Source organism: Eptesicus fuscus, chromosome 3 (assembly GCF_027574615.1).
Source record: "Eptesicus fuscus isolate TK198812 chromosome 3, DD_ASM_mEF_20220401, whole genome shotgun sequence".
NCBI classification, from domain to species: Eukaryota; Metazoa; Chordata; class Mammalia; order Chiroptera; family Vespertilionidae; genus Eptesicus; species Eptesicus fuscus.
Genome location: NC_072475.1, coordinates 56774694 through 56794024, shown reverse-complemented (window position 1 = coordinate 56794024; position 19331 = coordinate 56774694). Strand labels below are relative to the sequence as shown.

Here is a 19331-nt window from a genome sequence, read left to right as displayed (position 1 = left end):
TTTGTGAGGAGAAGAAAGCTTTGGTAATGTGAATTATCTCGCCCTAATCAATAGACTTGTGTTTTTGAATAACAGATTTTTATAGGTGGCATTCAAGTGTCTTAGTCTCTGGTTTATGTTTTAAGAATGCATGGAGATCGTCCTTCTCGGTCACATTCAGTGGGGGAAGGGTGGGAGTTTATCGGTCCCCCGAGTCCACACTGTTACTGCCACTCCCTTCCTGCTTGGGCCCCAGTTTCCCCTTTTGTACACCAAGGGTGCTGGCCTAGACTTCCCAGGCGCTCCCAGCTTTCCCATCCCTGCCATCCGTGTGACCCGTTAAAAAAAGGAATAACAGGCCCAAGATGGAGTTATTTGCTCTCACAACACCAGACCAAGATTTCATTGTAACGTCAACCTCTTACAGAAACGTAATCTTTATTTTATTTTATTTTTTTAAAAGAAATATATTTTATTGATTTTTTAACAGAGAGGAAGAGAGAGGGACAGAGAGTTAGAAACATCGATGAGAGAGAAACATGGATCAGCTGCCTCTTGCACACCCCCTACTGGGGATGTGCCCGCAACCAAGGTACATGCCCTTGACCGGAATCGAATCTGGGACCCTTCAGTCTGCAGGCCGACGCTCTATCCACTGAGCCAAACCGGTTTCGGCAGAAATGTAATCTTTAAACAGTCAATCTGGAACTCCCCAATTAGCCCGAGGGAGGTAATCTGCACAAGAAAACCCTGCTGGTCCCTTCCCACCCCTCTCCCCTCCCCAAAGAACAGGACTGGGCCTGAAACAATCCTTTCTTTTCTTTTGCTATGACTCCTTCTGCCTACGAAACCCTTCCATTTCGTACTGCCGCTGGGAGCATCTCTCTCTTTACTAGATGGGACGTTGCCTGATTTATGAATCGTTCAATAAAGTCAATTCCACCTTCACATTTACTCCGCTGAAGTTTTGCTCTTTAGCAGACCTAAGTTAGGCCCACCAAGAGGCAGCCCATCTCTACCTGCTTCCTTCTGTTTTGACATTTTCCATTTGAAACAGAGAGGGGGGAAAGTCCTTCAGCACTCCAAAAGATTGCAGAAAAACCAAACAACCCAGCTGTGGAATGCTGAAAGGCCCCCTTCTGTAAACCTCCTTTCCTAATTAGGAACTGTAATCCTGCAAAGACAGGCCTTAATCTCTGTAATGTTCACAGCCAGGGAGAGCCTCCTCACCTCTGGCCTCTGGCGCTCCTCCCTCCTGGCAGCCCATCCATCTGAAATACCCCTGATCCCCAGCTGGCTCCTTGCCTGACTGAGCTCCCCCAGCATCTCCCCTATTAAAGAGTATGTCTCTAAAATAAAACTTGGAATTTGTGCAGAGCATGATAACAAAGAGAGTGTTCTAATTTTAGCAATGCTGTTTCTGGGTGGTGGGATCTTACAGATTTTTTAAAACTTTCTTTGAACTTTTACTTTATTGCCAGGATTTACATAAGGATCAAGCATCCTTTGATTAAAAAATTAACCCAATAACAAACAGAATAATCTTAGCATTAAAACTCAACCACTCACCTCTCTTCCTACTCTTGCCTAGTTTTTAATTGATCCCAAATATGGCATAAGGATTGTCTTGAGCTGAAGACAATTAGCTCTCTGTCCTCTCTCTTTCTGTCTAAAAGCAGGACATAAATTGCTCTTTGTTAAGATGATACAAATTTCCATTTGTAGAGGAGGAGACTCTTATATGCATAACAAACTTGCTAAACAATCCTTATTGACCAGACCTTTCTTAGGATCTTCTAACAACTTAACCCCTCCAGAAGCCCCAAGACCCTTTTCTCTGGTCTAATGATTTCTCTCCAATTTTCACTCTTTGTTAAAATCTACACTAATAAAAGAGAAAGATGCAAATTGACCGTACCTCCATGACGGCCACCAGCCAATCAGGAGGGAATATGCAAATTAGAAGGACAAAGATGGCGGCGGCGCAGAGTGGCTGGGTGGGGAAGGATGCCTGCTATGAGAGAGAGGGCGGGGGGTGAAGGGATCTACAGGAGCGGCACTCCGGCTGCAGCAAAGACAAAGATGGCAGACTCTGGCCAGAGTCTGCAGCGAAGGCAGCAGACTCCGGCTGGAGTGAAGGTGGAAGGCCTGGGTCCTGAGTGCCGGAAGCCAGGGGAAGGAAGGCCTATTGCACGGATCTTCATGCAACGGGCCTCTAGTAGTATATAAGCTTCAGATTCTAAATGCCTCCTTGAGTCACATTTATTTATCTCTTATGCATATGTACATAGTCAAATCTGTTTTTTTCCTCCTGTTAATCTGTCTTTTGTCAGTTTGATTTGCAGGCCCCCACTACTGAACCTAAAAGGGCAAAGGAAAATTTTTTTCCTCCCCAACTTAACCAAAGAATTCATCTGGGTTTCACAAAATTGTTACCAGTGTGGGCAAGTTCTTGGATGCTCTTTTCCTCACTTGAAATGGTCTTTCACCAGTGAGTACAGAGTCTTCATGTTCATTTTTAATGGTCAAATGTTAGTCTTTGTGCTGATGAGTCCCAATGGTCAGTACTGCAGGATGTTCTAATTTCTTAATACCTCACTGCAGCAAAACTCTGCCCAGGGAATCTGACACCAGGTCTGTTCTGCTCTCAGGGCAGAATGGCAGGAGAAAGGTGAACCCTTTCTCTAACAAAGAGAAGTGCTTCTTGGACTACACTTTCCTTTCCCCATGGTGTTTTTCAAGCAGCAGATGACCGGCTGGCTGCAAGAACGACCAGCTAAGGAGACCACACATCTGCTAGCAGAACTACTGATTGCTTAGGAAGAGTTCGCCTTTGATCCCATTTTAGCCTTCAAATACTGAAGTGTGGTGAGAGAAATGAGAGGGTGGGCAGGTCCCACAGGAAGAGCTGGGAATCATATTGTGCATGGCCTAGGAAGCAGAGAGCTGGGATTTAGTCATGCTAAACACCACCCAAGAACCTGCAGGTGGTGGCTGGGCCTGGTGTGGGCATGGGGTACCCAAGGAGTTGGACTCAGAGAGATCTTTGGCTCATTGGTGGAGAGGAGGGCTGCCCTGGGTGGGGCCATTGGATCCCTCTGAAGAGCCCTCATTCAAACCCAAGTCTGAGTACGTACCTGATGCTTTGCCCCAGTCCACCACCTGCTGTCCCCAGAAGTTAGACTCTGATGGTATTGACTCTGGCTCTCTCTCACGGCGGGTGCTCAACAAATGAGCAGAAATGGGAAGTCTCTCACTGACCCAGTCAGGAAGATGGTTGGGAGGTGAAAGCAGAGTAGTAACTGCTCTTTACCTTGGTTTGAGGAAAGGGAAAGAGAAGGAATGCTGGAGCAAGGGTGAGGGCTGGGCACAGTGTCAGGAGCCAAGAGTCGGTCAAAGGATTAACTCTGACCTTCAGTAAGTTACTGAAACAAGGCCCACTTCCTCTTGCCTGAGGACAAAGCATTCCTTCTGTAGCCGCCCTTCAACCGCCACACCCTTTATCTATAGTTACGACTTTAGCCGATTATCTAGGTCAGCCCCCACCCCTCCTAGGCATCCACCCTTCTAGAAATCACATATAAAGAACGCTGTAAAAAATAAAATTTTGAGGCTTGATCAGAATCCCTTTTGTCTTGTCTCCATTCTTTGCGTCCCTTGTCTGTCTCTCATTCTCTTAGGTGCGCCGCCTCAGTACCCCGGTTAGAAGACCCCGCTGGCCGGGGCAGCACAGAGAGGGGTTTGGTGTCCCTGCAGGCAGTGAGGGAACACCAAGTGCCGGGGAAATAGAGGACAGGGAGGTAGGAGAGGAAGGTCTTAGAAAAAAGGCGGGGCTTAGAATTTCTTCCACATTGAAGTGTGGCACCCCGTCCTCTCTTTCCTGCCAGAAATCAAGCAGGTTTTTCTAACAGGAGAAGAGTCTCCAGGAGATTCACAAAATCGACTGTCTCTCTTCAGAACAGGGGTGAGAGGGAGGGGCCCCATAGCCCTGCCTGCTGCATCTCTACTCTTCCTGGAAAAGCCCGGCAGGCAGTGGGGCCAGGTATCCAGCCCCAGGACCGGCTCTGCCCTGACCTCTCCCGGGGCTTGAGGAGTCCCTCCAACAAAGTCAGAGCAATCTGTAAAGACAGCAGGCAGCACTGGTTGCTTAAGTGGCGCTCACAGACATGTGTTAAATAATACATGTTATCACCTGTCCCCCAACTCCCTGGCCTCCCCATCTCTCCCCGGCCTCAGAAAGGAGATGGAGGGGGTGGGGAGGAGGTTCTCTGGTACACATGCAGAAGGTGGCCTCGACAGGAACGGTCAGACAGACAAGCTCCACGGAGAGGGACGGCGGTGCACAAAAATTCACTCCCCTCTTGGTAAAGCTTCTGTAACTGTGGCTCCTAAACCTGGCTGTGCAGCAGGGGCACCAGAGAGTTCTGGGTGCTCCAGCCGGGGCTCCAGGTTTCTGCACAGCAGGACTGGGAGGAAGCAATCTGGCTGGTTCCAACAGTTGTTTTGGCACCATGTGCTCTGCTGAGAGCCCCACCACACACACCTCTCTTCCCTCTCCACGCCCCCCCCCCCCCCCCCCCCCCCCGCCTCCAAACAACTTCAGGCTGGTGCCCCACTCATCAGAATCATTTTCTCCCCATTTCAAAAGCTCTGCCCTACTTCTTGGTCTTTGCTTTAAAAACAATCTAGTAAACAATATAACATATTATCCCAATTACTATGTTCCTCCACCTAAAAGGATTTTCATTTTAAAATAAAGTGCCCTAATGACCTAGCGATTCCAGTTGTGGATTATATATGTCCAACGGAAATGCATAAATATATTCACTAGCACACATGTATCCGAACCCTTGCAACACCCTGACTGGAATCTACTCAAAAGCCCATCAACATAGAATAGACACACAAGTGGGATGATGCTCCACAGTGGACCCTGCACAGCACCGAGAATGAGCAGCTACAACTACACACAATAATATGAATGCGTCTCACAGTCAGTGTTGAGCAAAAGAAGCCAGACGTGTCTTTCTGTGTGATTCCATTTATATCAAGTTCAAGAATAGGCAGAACTAACGCATGACCTTAGACATGAGGATTACAGCTATACCCACGGGGATAGTAACTGGGAGGGCACTAGGAGGGCCCCGGGGCCCTGGGAGTGTGTGGTTCAAGATCTGGGTGTGGGTTACCCAGATGTGTCACTGTGAACACGTACTGAGCAGTTTAGTCACTGCTCTGTCCCTGACCAGCAGGGAGACCAACGGCCCTAGTTGGCCCAGGACTGTCCTCGCTTTAGAAATTAAAAGTCCTGTATCCTTGGGTCACTAGGACTGTGGGGAGTGGACAGCCACGTGGGAGTCTTTGGCCCTGGTCATCTCAATGTCAAATGAAGGTCGGAGCCCTGCCATGACCCTCTCCCTGGTTTGTCCTGAGGATTAAACGAGAGCCCCGTGAAATCCGTGGCTGCAGACGATCTCGGCTCATGTGGGAAAGCCAGGGAGACAGTCAGGCACGTCTCTTGTGGCTGTAGAGGGACTCAGGGACCGAGCCAGGCCCAGGACAGTGTGAGCATCGTCCAGCTGGGGCAGCCCCAGAACGGGTAGGCTAGGCCCACTGCCCTGCTTCCTTATTTACCGAGGAGCCAGGCCTCCAGAATCAGGTGCGGTTTTCTTTAGTCATCGGCCCCCTTTTTCTTGGAGAGGTCTGGAATCGGGAGAGGCAGGGACATGCACTCCTGGCCGGGCCTTCTCTGCTGCTCTGGGGGAAGCCATGGTGGTGGGGGTGACGGCGAGGAGGGGGGAAGATGACCCTGGGGCACGGAATCTGTGATACAGGGAGGCTGTGATGCTGAGGGAGGCTGTCCTACCAGGCCGCAGTGACAGTAAAACTCCTGAGCCTGTGGAAAAGCCACGCTGCACAAAAAATCACTCCACGTTTGGTAAAGCTTGTGTGACGGTGGTTCCTGGGCCTGGCTGTGCAGCAGGGTCACCCACAGCCATTGCTCACACTGGGGACCCCAGGGGTCCGAGGAAGCATTCTGAGAGGTCCTCCTCATATTGACTATGAAAACGCTTAATTTTTCCTTTTGCTTTAAGAACAAAATCTATTTTTTCACAAAATGAATGCATGCGCATCTACCCCTTCTGGGTAACCACCCCATAGCCGTGTGCTGCCACAAAGTTCACGGGCTGCCTCTGAGGCCAATGGCTGTCTGCAGCCGGGCTTCAGAGATTAAACAGGCAAGATCCCACCAAGACAGAGTGTTTGGTTTATGATACGGGTATAGGTTACACGGATGTGTTCACTGTGAACACTCCCACGTGGCTGTCCACTTCCCACAGTCCTAGTGCCCCTCCAAGCTACTATCCCCCCTGGTGTAGCTATAATCCCACCTAGAGCCTGGTACTCAGAGCTCGATCCTTGGACCAGCACTACTGGCAACCTGGACCCTCCTGGAAATGTGGATTCCCAGGTACCCCAGGCCTTCTGAACCAGACCCTGCAACCTAAACTGTCTCAGGTGATTCACGCATGTTACTGTTTGTGAAGCGCTGGTCCAGGCCACTGCAGCGAGGATGGGGTGCTGTCCTCTGCAGACAATGATGACGCCCACAGGAGATGCACACCTGGGCTCCCTCCCTCCTTCTCTCCACACCCACCTACACAAGTGAAGGTAAATTACATGGTCCCAGCCACATTCCCACCCTCCTAACCAGAGGCCCCAGGCTGGCCAGCGTCAGGGATGGTGAGGGGCCCGGAAGGCCGGTCCTGGGGTGTGGAGCTAGATGCTCCCATGGGAGTGTGAAGTGGGCGGCTGACCTCCTGGGAGCGCAAGAAGGGCAGGCCAGGGGGTAAGATGGGAGCCTGCCACCCTCCTGACTCTGGGGCAGGCTCGCCATCATGAGCCACCCTGGCCCCTGAACATCAGGGCAGCCTGCGGACCCTCCTGTGGCACTCCCTATACCCAAGACTCACAGGATGTAGCAGATGACCCCGATGCTCCACATGTCCGTTGCGTAGCCAATGGGCTCATAGTTGATCACTTCAGGTGCCACAAACTCCGGGGTGCCAAAGAGGACCTTCAGAGACCCTGCATTCTCTGTAACCAGATAGAGAGGGATCACCGGCCAGAACACTGTGGAGCCAACCCATCGTTCTCGGATGCCCTCATCTGTGTGCCCGGGAGAGACACAGAGAGGACCGGCCTCAGCTGCTGTCTCCCGGGAGAAGGCACAGAGACCCCGGCCTCCCATTAAACAAGTGCATCAATGCACCATGAAACTGACCAGCCACACCCTCACCTCAGTGCCTTCAGCGGGTGGGGGGTAGGGGGGTAGGAGAGGCTGCTAAACCCCTGCCGCCAGGGCTCTGCCCTGTGTCTGCCTCTCCCACGAGTGCCCTGAGGCGGGGCTGTGACCTGTGCTTGGTAATAATGAGCCCCGCTGCCTGCTTGACAAACTTTCCTATTTAACATTCTCGACAACCCCAGGCTCCGAGGACAGGGTGGCCCAGGGAAGCGGAGTGATTTACCCACCCAGTTAACAGTGGTGTCAGGGGTCCTGGCTCCCGAGCCAGGCTCCTCCTACTCCACGGCCTCTCCTCGTGCAGCCTCATCTCTCTCCTCCCAGGAGCTGCCAGGAGGATCATCAGGAAAACCTTGACCGCAGGCCTCTGAGCCATACAGGACAAGAGCTGTCCGGAGCATGCACACAAGGTGCCAGCTGCTGGAGGGGTGGCATGCCTTTGGCCCGCGGCTGCCCCTGGTCTTGTTAACTACAGAGCCCCAGGGAGGGCTCTAAGACAAAGCACCGAATGGCTCTGGGACGTGGGAGCTCTGCTCCAGCTCCAGCCTGAACCCTTCCTGCTACATCTTAACTTCCCAGTTCTCTGCTCCCCGGTAGACACCCTGTCCCCACAGATCCCCTCTCTAAGGGAGCCTGCCCATGTGTTCTCTGGGCTCTGACGCGCTAGCTCCCTAGGCCAGTTGTGCCCTATTTGTTTAAACTGTTAGGGTTTCCTGCCCACCAGCGGTGGCCCCCACACCGTGCCCTCAGCAGGAGAGAGCAGAGCAGGTGCATTCGCCCAACCTCGGGGCACCGATCACCAGGGACCCACAGCCTGGCGGGACCACCCTCCCTCATTTTCCTCTTTCTCACCCACATGGTCTCAACCAGGACTGGGCATCCTGGGAGAAGATTTGTCAAGTGCCATTAGCTCCTTGCTGGCGGGGAGGAAAGGCCAGCTCCGGCCGGCCCCAGGCCCGTGTTGCCAAGGCTGTGGTCAGGAGGTGGAGGGGGGAGCTGTTTCCTCAGTTCCTGAGACGTCACAGAGCTACACAGGCAGGGTGGGTGGAGGTGGCGTGTGAGGCAGGCCTCTGTCACCACATGAGACCAGCAGGGCGACCCACCAAATGGCCTCAGGGCTGGGTGCTGGTCCCCCGACTACCTCCTGCACCTCCCTTCGCTGCTGGAATAGCACAGGGGCTCAGGAAGCTCAAACTGTGTCACGGGTCCCTATTCCAGCCCCAGCACCTCTCCTGGCTCCTGGGGGACCTGCTGGGCAAAGCTACTGTGAGCCTCGTTTTTGTAGTCTATAAAATGGGCTCATAACACCTGCCCTGCCTACCTCACAGGGTTGCTGTGAGACTCAAATGAGAGGAAGCAGCAGGAGACTGGAAACCGGACAGTAGGAGGCAAGTGCAGGAAGCACCATCACCAAGGTGAGTTTGGGGACTAAAGGCACCAGAGTGAAAAATATGAGAGGGACAACAACAACAAAAATAATAATAATAATAAATTGCTAACACCTACAAAAGTGCCTGCGTACTATGTGCAAGGCACTGCTCTCATCACTGTTCCTGCGTTCACGCATTTGACCCCCGTAACAACTCTGTGAGGTGGGTACTGCGATCACCCCGCTTTACGGACGAGGAATTTGAGACTTAGCCTCACAACGAGTAAGTGGTGGGGGTGGGATTTGAACCTGAGCCGCCGCCACAGTCTCTGAGTTCAACTCCAATGCTGTGCATGCCCTCTGATACCCAGTGTGTGGGACACAGCCACTGCCACTGCCACTGCCACGACCTGTGGAGGACAACAGGAGAGGCCTTACCCAGCCTTCTGGCCAGCCCGAAGTCGATGAGCTTGATCTTGGTGCCCGTCTTGTTGACACACATGATGTTCTCGGGCTTGAGGTCCAGGTGGACGATGCCCTGCTTGTGGATGTACTCCACCCCCTCCGAGATCTGCCTCATGTACTGGATGCACTCTCGCTCCGTCAGCTCAAAGTCCTCGTCGATGATGCGCTCAAACAGCTCACCCCCCGACACGCTGCGGGAATGGAAGGGGGCGGTTAGACCACAGGGTTACGGAGCCCGGGCTGGCAGGGATTCTGGCCAAGGGCAGGTCAGGGGTTGGGGAGATGGGCAGGGTATGGGGGTGCTGGGCACTTTTTGCTGTGTCCTGAGCCCCAGGCCCCTGCCCTGTTACACTGGTCGTCTCCACTGTGTGAGGAGGGCCCAGGCCTCCTGGTCTCCTCTTGGGGGGACTCTGCCTGTGCCCACTAAGCTGTTGGGGGATTCAGGGAAGCACCTAGGCCGGGCGGTTTCAGGGGTGGTCATGAACGGAGAGATCCAGACATGATCTCCTTAGCAAAAGGTTAACTGCTGGGGGCAGCTTCCATTCCCCAAATGACTATCGATGTACAGGGGATCATTCTTGTACTCCAGCCATGTCTTTCAGTCACAGAGAACTGAAACTTGAACTAATACTCATAGGAATAGGAAAGTATCTTCAACAATAAGCCTCAGCAAATTCATTGGCTGTAACCTACCAACCACACTTACAGTTGTGATCCATCTGCTTCCTCTGGCTAGGCCTGGAGTATAGCTTACTCCTTCCAGCATAACTGACTTGTCCTGCATGCTTGCGGCCCAGGCTAGAATGTGGTACATCCTTCCTGCTTGGATAGACTTTGGGGCCTGGCCACGGTGTTTCTGGGGCCCACAGAGGACAATCTTCTGCTAAGCACTGCCCCAGGGTCCAGCCGGCCAGAGTACTGGCCTTCAGTGCAAATGCATGCCTCACTTCCGGAGTCTAGTGGTCCTCTCTCTTCCCTTCCCACCTGCTGACCCACCTTCCTTGCTCACTGCTCAGAAAGTTTAAAGCAGCGGTCGCCAACCTTTCGGACCTCATGGGCCACCGGTTGGTGACCGCTGGTTTAAAGCATCTCATGTAGACATCAGTCCTCCAGCTGAACAAGACTGGGTGGGCTCCATTCTAGGCTAGTCCTCTTCCGAGGGCCTTCCCTCTTCTAAGGGGAGTCATCGTGAAGAAGGGAAAGAGCTGGGTTTGAATCCTGTCTCTGCCTCACAAGCTGTGTGAGTTCATCTTTCTGAGCCCCAGTTCCCGTCCTCATAGAATTGCTAGGAACGAGGGAACCCTTGTAAAGCATCATGCCTGACACACAGTAGGTGCTCCGCACATATTATTGCCAAGTGGATCACCTCTCTGACACCTGAGGGAGAGACAGACAGAGGTGCACTGTGGGGCCCAGCACACCACAGCCTCTGTGAGGCAGGCCTCTGTCACCACATGACAACCACTTTCACTTCTGGACCCGCTGAGCTGGGAAAAGTCATCTGTGCGCATGGCCACTGGGGGCGCTGCAACAGACCCTTTTAGAGCCAACCAAGAAGGAGGTCCAGGGTGACCAGCAGGTGGCGCCTCTGTCCTCAAGCTCTTCAGGTCTACTGCTCTCCACCCAGGCTCCAAGTCGAAGGAATCTGTGCTTAGGTTACAGGTGATTCTTAACACCTGTGCTTCAAAGATGCGATAAAAAACAGCCCCACCTCACAGGGTTGCTGTGAAGACCGAGTTAATGCACCTAAAGTGCTTAGAAGAGTGCCTGGCACATGGTAAGTGCTCATAATGTTATCGTTTTTTATTTTTTTAAAGAACCAGTTGAGGCTTTTGTTGAAAATACAGATTCCCGAGCTCCATTCCTGGAGATTCTGATTTTAAAAATTTGGGAGGGATCTGAGGATCCATATTTTTAATAAGTGCCCCAGCTCATTCTTATGATCCAACTAGTTCGGGAAGTACTGGCTTACTCCATTACCAGCTCAGAGAGGCAGTAGAAATCCACATCCTCCTGGATAAAGCACACTCACCTGTCCCTATGAAATGAGCCTTCCCTCCCTGGGTCTCCACAGCCTTGTCCCTTGTCTCACTTTTGTTCAAGTCTGCCTTTCCTTACAGTTGTTTGTGAACATGTCTGGAAAAGGTCTGGCTCATATCTAGACCTTTGTTTATACCTGACAATGTCTGGCACAGCCAAGATGCCCCAAAATGTTTGCTTCTAAATTTAAAGCATTCAGAAAAAGCAAGCAGCCATCATCTGCAGTGCCCTTGGGGATGTCTGAGGCAATGAGTAGTAGAAATCGGAGCCATAGAGATAATTACGGCTGCATTTCTAGAGGTAACCTCGTCAATATATGTTCAGATAGGTTCAAACCTATTCAAATATCTTTAAAATTTTTCAAAAACGACTCCTTTGTTCCATTTTTTTTTTAAGAGTGAAAGGAGCTACAAAATAGGATTAATGGTTCCATAGGTTTCAGCTCTGGCCGGTGTGGCTCCTTTGGTTGAGTGTCACCCTGTGCACCAAAGGGTCATCGGTTTGATTCCCGGTCAGGGCTCAAACCCAGGTGGCGGGTTTGTCCCCCATTGGGGTGCACATGGGAGACAGCTAATCAATCTTCTCTCTCTCTCTCTCTCTCTCCCTCTCTCTCTCCGTCCCTCCCTCCCTCTCTCTTTAAAATCAATAAAAACATTTTTAAAAAGAAGCAGTTAAAAAAATGGTTCTATTCAAAACACTCAAGACGTTTCTCCGTCAAACAGCAAATGGCACTGCTGAGCGCCAACCTTGTTCTAGCAGAGGCTGAGCCTGTTTGAAGCGCAGATCGAGCATGAATCTGCTTCCTCTCCTTGGGCTGAGTTCCTATGGAGGTGAGCTCCTGACCCCGAGGGCAGGCGAATCCTCTGGCATCTGTGCCTGGAAGATTTGCTCCTGTCCTTGGGGGAGGCGTGGGGTGGAGGGATGAAACCCAGACCTGCGGAAGCCTTCTTACATTTTCTCCCAACATTTTCCATCCAGCTTGCCAACTCCCAATTCCAAGCTAAGTATGGTATTCTGCCCACTGGTGCTGCTGCCCGGCCTTACCCAGGCTGGGCTGCCTCCTCCCCGTCCCTGCATGCCCTCATGAACTTGCTCAAGATTTAACTTCTAAAGATAAGACATTTATTCACATGACCCCACATGCCACACTGCCTGGACCAAGAACCTGCTCTAGAACAAATGTGAAAAGCTGCAGCCACAGGGCTGTGGTGAGGGTGAGGCCACAGACATGGCGAAATCCTTCCTGGAAGTGGAGAGGCAAGTTGGAGTTTGGGGCTGAAAAGGGAGTTTAAGATATGATAGAGATTGTCTCTGAATCTTTTCCAATTCCACAGAATTTTAAGAACAAATGGGAATCTAACCTAAATACTTCTCCTACTAGAAGGATTTAATAATGACAAAATCACCGCTAAACAGTAATAGGACCTGAATAGTAGGATTTGTTCCATAGTACCCAGTTGGGTGTTAAAATGCTCACAACCTAATTTTGAATGGGAAAAAGACCAGGATAGAGAAAAAGTCAATGCACCATATTACCAAAAGTAACTCTCCATTGCAGAGCACTGTGCCTGCCATACATTTTTCCCTTTGATCTCCACACTATTCACAAGGCGGTTTATAACCTCCTTTTATAGGTAATAAAACTAAGGGTTGGCAGAGTCAAAAAATTTACTCAAGGCCATACAACAAGTAAGAGGCAGAGTAGGGACTGCGGTGAGGTTTATGGGACTCAAGTCTGTGCTGTTAACCACTTTCCTAAGGAACAGAAACTGAAAGGGACTCATCAAAGTGTCCGCAGAATGAGGGAGGGATTCACATCTTAAGCTCAGGGCTGCCTCGCTGGCCTCCCTGGCTCACCGTGCCTGGGAAGGAGCAATTCCAGGATGCTGCTGTCAACGGCACAGTATCTCTCAAGACTTCAAATACACATCGATCCAGCACCCCACACTTCTGGGGTGAGTGAAAAGGTGTATGGGACCAGGTTACAAAAAACCGCTTGCTTGTAAAAGCAAACACCTGGAAACCACCCACCTCCTGCCAAAGGAGAACAATAACCATGGTATAGGCATGTGATGATGTCGCATGGAGCAGGAGAACCAGGGAGCTCACTGGCTACTGAGCTGGGACTATCTCCAAGGTAAACTGTAGAATGAAAAGAAGCAAAGTGCGGAATCGTAACTATGAGTTGCCATCGTGTCAAAGGGTGGGAAATATGGATATATATATTATATGTGCTTGTATTTTCATAAAGAAACCAGATACAGACAAAACCAATGAAATTTTTTCCTGGTGCTGGTGGTGGGGTAGGAATAGGGTAGATGGGGGCAGGGGATGGGAATGGGATTTTTCATTGCCTTCGTCCTTATGTTTGTTAAAAATAGTCAAATTAGGAAAAGGAAAAGAAGTTCTTAAAAATATAGACACTATGGAGGACATCTGACTTACTGACACCAGTATGTACATGTGTGTGTTTGCATGCGTGTTTACACACATGTGTATGCACATGTGTGTTTGAGCACACACAATTTTGTGTGCAGGTGTGTTTGCACACGTGTGTGTTTGCACACGAGTTTGTGCGTGCATGTGAGTTTGTGCACGCACACGTGTTTGCATGTGTGTGTGTATGCGCGCGCGCATGCCAGCAGTTCAGAGGTGAGAGAGGTGGAGAAGTGGGACTAGAGGAAAGTCTGGAAAAGGAAAGCCTTGGCTAGAGGTCACCAGGTCCATCTCCCTGCTGTGGACAACCCAGCACAGAAAGCGCTATTCTTTGGTGACTGAGAAGTGAAGAAAGTACAAATGAGCACACGGAACACAGCAAGACGATGGAGCAAGGTTCCCTCCTACACTCTGAGCCCCCACCTGGACCCCTCCCTCTCACAGGCTGGTCAGGAAGCTGCTCCATCCCTCCCCTCCTCCTCTGAAGCCACCTCCAGATCAGAAGGCTCCTGAATGGAACCAAGGAGCCTTTCACAGGGAGGTGAGGGGGAAAGGGGACGGGGTCCTCCAAGATCTGCCCATTTGTTATGGAAACGAGCAGGGGTTCAGCGGGCTGGTGGTCAGTGGTCAGGCCCAGAGCTGTGCGCAGAGCTGTGCTGAGTGGTCAGTCCCTGGCTGGACGGGCTGTGAATATCTTGCATTCACGCCCCTGCCTGCAGTGAAGGGGCGGGGGGGACAGTGGGCTGCTGGGCAGCGGGCTACTCACATCTCCAGGACCATGACGATGTTGGCCTTTTCTTCGAAGGCGTCCACACACTGGACCAGCTTGGGGTGGTGGAGGCAGTTCATGATGCTGATCTCCTCCCGGATGTTCTCTTTCTCTTTTGCTGAATATGCTTTGAAGAATTTCCCTGCCCAGATTTTTCCAGTTTTCTTTTCTACAAGTCGAAAGACCTGTCCGAATTTCCCACTGCAAGTGAAAGGAGGAGGGAAAAGGCACATTTAGCCAAGCTTTTCACTAACTGGGGGATGGCCAACAAATCTGGCCCGCCTGTTTTCATAAAGTTTTATTGGAGCACAGTCATGCCATTGGTGTGCATATTGCCTATGCGAGACCCCATGTGGCTCCCCCACTGTTCCACCCGCCTTTGAATGTGCAGAGAAGTAGTTGCAACACAGACTGCATGGCCCGCAAAACCTGAAACAGCCACTATTTGGCCCTTTACAGAGGTTGCCAGCCCTGCTCTAGGTCAGGGAAGGGCATTTCTAATACTGCAAACTACTCTCCCCATCACTTGCCAGCTGCAGCCTGTGCTGGCCCTGCATCCCACCCAAACATGCCAGCCGTGCTGCTCCTTCCGCCCGGTCACTGCCTCGGTGGGGCCTCAAGCGTGGCTGGTGGACTTCTCTCCCCTGCCCCGCAGAGGGACCCGGGAGGTCAGGTTGAGGAAGTCTCCCCAAACACAGAGAATGTCCGAGTGGCTTCCTCCCTCCCCCTCTTCCTCAGCACTGTCCCGGAGACAGCCTGGAGGACCTGCTGCCCACTGTGGGACAGGGCGTGCTCCTCCGACAGCTCCCACCGGTGGTGCCGGCTCCCGGTACCAACTGTTAGGAGGCTGGGAATACAAGCGGAGACCCACCCTTTGCTTCCACCTCCCGTGCTCAGGAATAGAGAGCTAATGGGAGGCAGCCTGGGGCGCTGCTGCTGGAGGGGGCGCTTGGCTGGGACCAGGGCTCAGGATGGGGTCCACCCCCAGGAAGGACTCAGAGTAAAAAGTGCGGGGCACGGGGAGCACGGGTCAGGCCGGCCTGCCTTCTGTGGGTTGGATGGGGGGGTCCTGAAGGCAGTCCGACCCAGACGTGGTCCCCTCAGCTCAGAGCTGTGTGGAGAATGAGGCACAGCAAAGGAAGGCTCGCCCAAGCCCTCCACAGAGGGGTCAGCACAGAACTACACGCGGCTCCTCTGAGAGCCCTGGGTGGCCATGCTTTCGTGGAGTGCTGTCCCTCCCTCCTGATGCTGCAGGCATGTCAGTCTGGGAAGCTGGCAAACCCAGGAAAGAACAGGAAGACAAGGCATGGAATTCACTGTGGGGGGGGGGGGGTTGTGCCACCCTCAGGCTGGGGGCCTGAAGGGTGCTTCTCACTCCACTTACGATCCTAGTCTCTCTTCGATGTCATAGAAGTCAGACACTTTTTGTTCGGTATTGACCGTCACCGTCCGGTAATCGACTTCAGCCTCCTTCTCATCTGCAGGGTGGGGGTTGGAGTGGGTGTGAGCCATCAGATCCCTGCTCACCCCTTTCCACCCCTAGAGCCCACCCAAGAGGGGTGGCCAGCACTCACCATCATCGGACACCTCCACTTCATCCTTCGGCTCTGGGGGAGACAAGAAGGGGACACAGGGATTAGTACTGAAGGCCCATTGAGAGCAAAACCTGCTGGGGGCTGTCGGGCCTCAGTCTTCCCAGGCATAAGACCACCGTGCCCAGAGCCTGGGCATCGCCGTGTGGTCAGTCAGCTCATGTGGCAACAGGGCCATGTGTGCGCGGGTAGACACTGGCCTCCTCACCCCACCAGCCCCATCCCAGCTCCCGCCTCCATCCCTCATGATCCCCTAGGCACACCCTCTTCACATCTCTTTCAATCCCTCTGACTTTCAGAACCTACACACAATTGTGACGGCCCTTTCTGCTCTGGCTCGAAAGTCAGCAACTTATGATTGCCAGCATGTCCAAGCCATTTATCCATTTACTGAATGTCTTTCACGGAATTCCAGCCATGTTCCAATACCTGGCCATGTATTGTGGGTATACAAAACAAAATACACAGAGGTATAATACCTCCTTCTTCCTGGAGCTTATATCTTAGTTGGGGAGGCAAAAACACATTTCCTTAAAATACCCATGACACATCTATATATATAAAAGCCTAAGTGACTGTTTGACTGTTAAACTGGTAGCTATGATGCGCACTGACCACCAGGGGGCAGACGCTCAACGCACAGGCATGGAAACATGGAACAGACTGATGAATCTCAGAGGAAAGGGGGGAGCGGGAAGGGCAGGAAGAGATTAACCAAAGATCTTATATGCATAGTAGAGGCCCAGTGCACAGATTGAAACCAGCAGTCCAACATCCCCCAAGGGGTCCTGGATTGCGAGAGGGCACAGGCCAGGCCGAGAGACCCCACCAGTGCATGAATCCGTGTACCGGGCCTCTAGTATTATATAATCAAGCACACACTATCACAGTGCACATGGAAGAAGGAGACATAAAACGGGGCAATTATAAAGTCCAGCAATTATTCTAAGAGAAGTCGCCCTTGAGTTGTGACTTAAAGCAACGGTCGCCAACCTTTTAGACCTCACGGGCCACCAGTAGTCGGCGGACCATCGGTTGGCAACCGCTGACCTAAGGGAAATGATGGAACACAATGAGGAGGGGTGACGTCACACAATGGAACCCACAGGTGCCTGTGAGGTGTGGCAAGGGGGGACATAAGCAGCTCCTGCTGCCACAGCATGGACGTGCGGGAGTGAACGGGGACGTGAGGAGACAGCAGGTGTGCAACAGATCGTCCACATCAAAGCACCAGGCTTTCCCTGGCCTTGGCCTGGGCGGGTGCCACTGCAATGTGATCCCTTTTCCTGCCTCTTTTCCAAGAGGTAAAGAATCCTCTTCTTAAAGAAATATGCTGAACACATGCAGACTGCAATTTGGTGGCCTGTCCTGGCATCCCCACTCTAACGTGCCTGCTCCCCACCCTCCTGGACTCCCTGCTACCCAACCTCCACGTCACTGGGAGGCAGCCAAAGCAGCACAGGCTCTGGGTCAGTCAGCTTTGAGTTCCAGCTTCAACTCGCTAATACAAGCTCTATAACCGTGGGCAGGTAGCTTCTCCCCTGTAAACCTCATTTCCCATCTGTAACTAGGGGTGATGACAGATCTACTTCATTGAGTTAGATGCATGAAACGATTCATGGAAAAGGCTGAACATATTGTTAGCATATAGCAGTGCCTAATACATGTCAGCCATGATGAATCATCATAATAAACTAAATGACTCTTGAATTCAGATACCCAAGCCAGGAACGGGGAGTCATTTAAACTCTTCTAATTTTTTCCCTCAACTCCCTATCCAAAAAGTCATCAAGACTGGTCAATTCCATCGCGTGAGGGTTTAGTTCATACCCTTACCATCCCTCTCCTGGACTACACCACAGAGAACCAACTGTGTCTCACTGACTCTACTCTCCTCCCCTCCTCCACCCCAGTGCTTCTCGTGATACAGATGCATGGGGTGGCGGAGGGGATGGACGGTGAAGGTTCCGGAGAGACGAGGGGAGGGGTGTGGGTGAGTGTGGAAGTCTGCATTTCCAACACACTCCCAGGATCTCAAGATTGCTAGTCCAGACCATACTTTGAGTATCAAAGCTCTACTCTCCCTCTAATTCTCTTCTTAAAAAAATAGACTTGTGATGGTGATCACTGCAGCATATACATGTGTCAAACTATAATGTTGTACATAGTAAAAGAATTTTTAAAAAGCTAATCTCCCCCAAAGGCAACATTCCAAAAGTCTTAGGAACACACGGGTCTGTCTAGCGGGAGTATGTATGCTGCTTGAAATAAATAGTTGGTTGCATTTAAAAATCAAACAGATCTAGCATAGCAACCCCCTGACCGAGGATCTTTGGTGGCCTTCACAATTCGACCTGAACTGCCCTTTCAGTGCTGCTTCCTCCTGTTCTGACTCACACAGCACAGGCCCTGGCCACTCACAAGCTTCTCAAAATGCCACACATTCCCATCACTTTGTACCTTCGCTTATGCTGTTTCTGCTGTGAGAGACGCCTCTCCTTAGCGTCCCTGTCGCTCAGAAGCCCATTCGTTTTAAATGCCACCTCCTCTAGGAAGCCTTCCCCAACTTCCATGGCAAAATTACTCATGCCTTCAACTGCGTCTCCTTCAGTTTGTTTATACTGCTGGATAGATGTAGACCACCTCGCTCTCATTAGCTGTGTACACAGTTGTCCCCTTAGATTTTTTAAAAATATATTTTTATTGATTTCAGAGAGGAAGGGAGAAGAAGAAACATCAATGATGAGAGAGAAACACTAATTGGTTGCCTCCTGCACACCCTCTACCAGGGATCGAGCCTTCAACCCAAGAATCGAACTGTGACCTCCTGGTTCATAGGTCAGCTCTCAACCCCTGAGCCACGCCGGCTGGGCTCCCCTTAGATTTTAAGCAACTTGTCTTATCTGTCTTGGTGTTCCAAGGACCTGACACTGAGTAGACACTCAAATCTGAGTGCAACAGGAGGAGGAGGAGGAGAGGGAAGGGAGATGTTGAAACTTTAGGTCTACCTTCCAGGACTGTGCTCCTGATTGACACGCCATCGCCCCTGATGGCAGTGGGCCAATGGTGCTTAAAAGGTGGTATGCAGCCCTAACTGGTTTGGCTCAGTGGATAGAGCATTGGCCTGCAGACTGAAGGGTCCCAGGTTCGATTCTGGTCAAGGGCATGTACCTTGGTTGCGGGCACATCCCCAGTAGGGGATGTGCAGGAGGCAGCTGATTGATGTTTCTCTCACATGGATGTTTCTAACTCTCTATCCCTCTCCCTTCCTCTCTGTAAAAAATCAATAAAAAAGAGAAAGGTGGTATGTACTTCTTTTAAAGTATGGATCAGCATCACAACCTTGGAAATCAAGATCCCCAACGATGCTGCCTGTCA

At 51.5% G+C, this 19331-nt stretch overlaps 1 protein-coding gene across 1 annotated transcript in view; it reads right to left on the bottom strand.

The window, feature by feature from the left end:
• Nucleotides 1-19331, bottom strand: part of MYLK (myosin light chain kinase) — a 295783-nt gene that overhangs the window by 27114 nt on the left and 249338 nt on the right. The window contains exons 23-27 of the mRNA XM_054713911.1: nt 15936-15968; nt 15746-15839; nt 14359-14562; nt 9090-9307; nt 6954-7077 (exon numbers count right to left, since the gene is read on the bottom strand). Coding sequence (XP_054569886.1) covers nt 6954-7077; nt 9090-9307; nt 14359-14562; nt 15746-15839; nt 15936-15968 — 673 coding nt within the window. The remainder of the gene's footprint in view (nt 1-6953; nt 7078-9089; nt 9308-14358; nt 14563-15745; nt 15840-15935; nt 15969-19331) is intronic.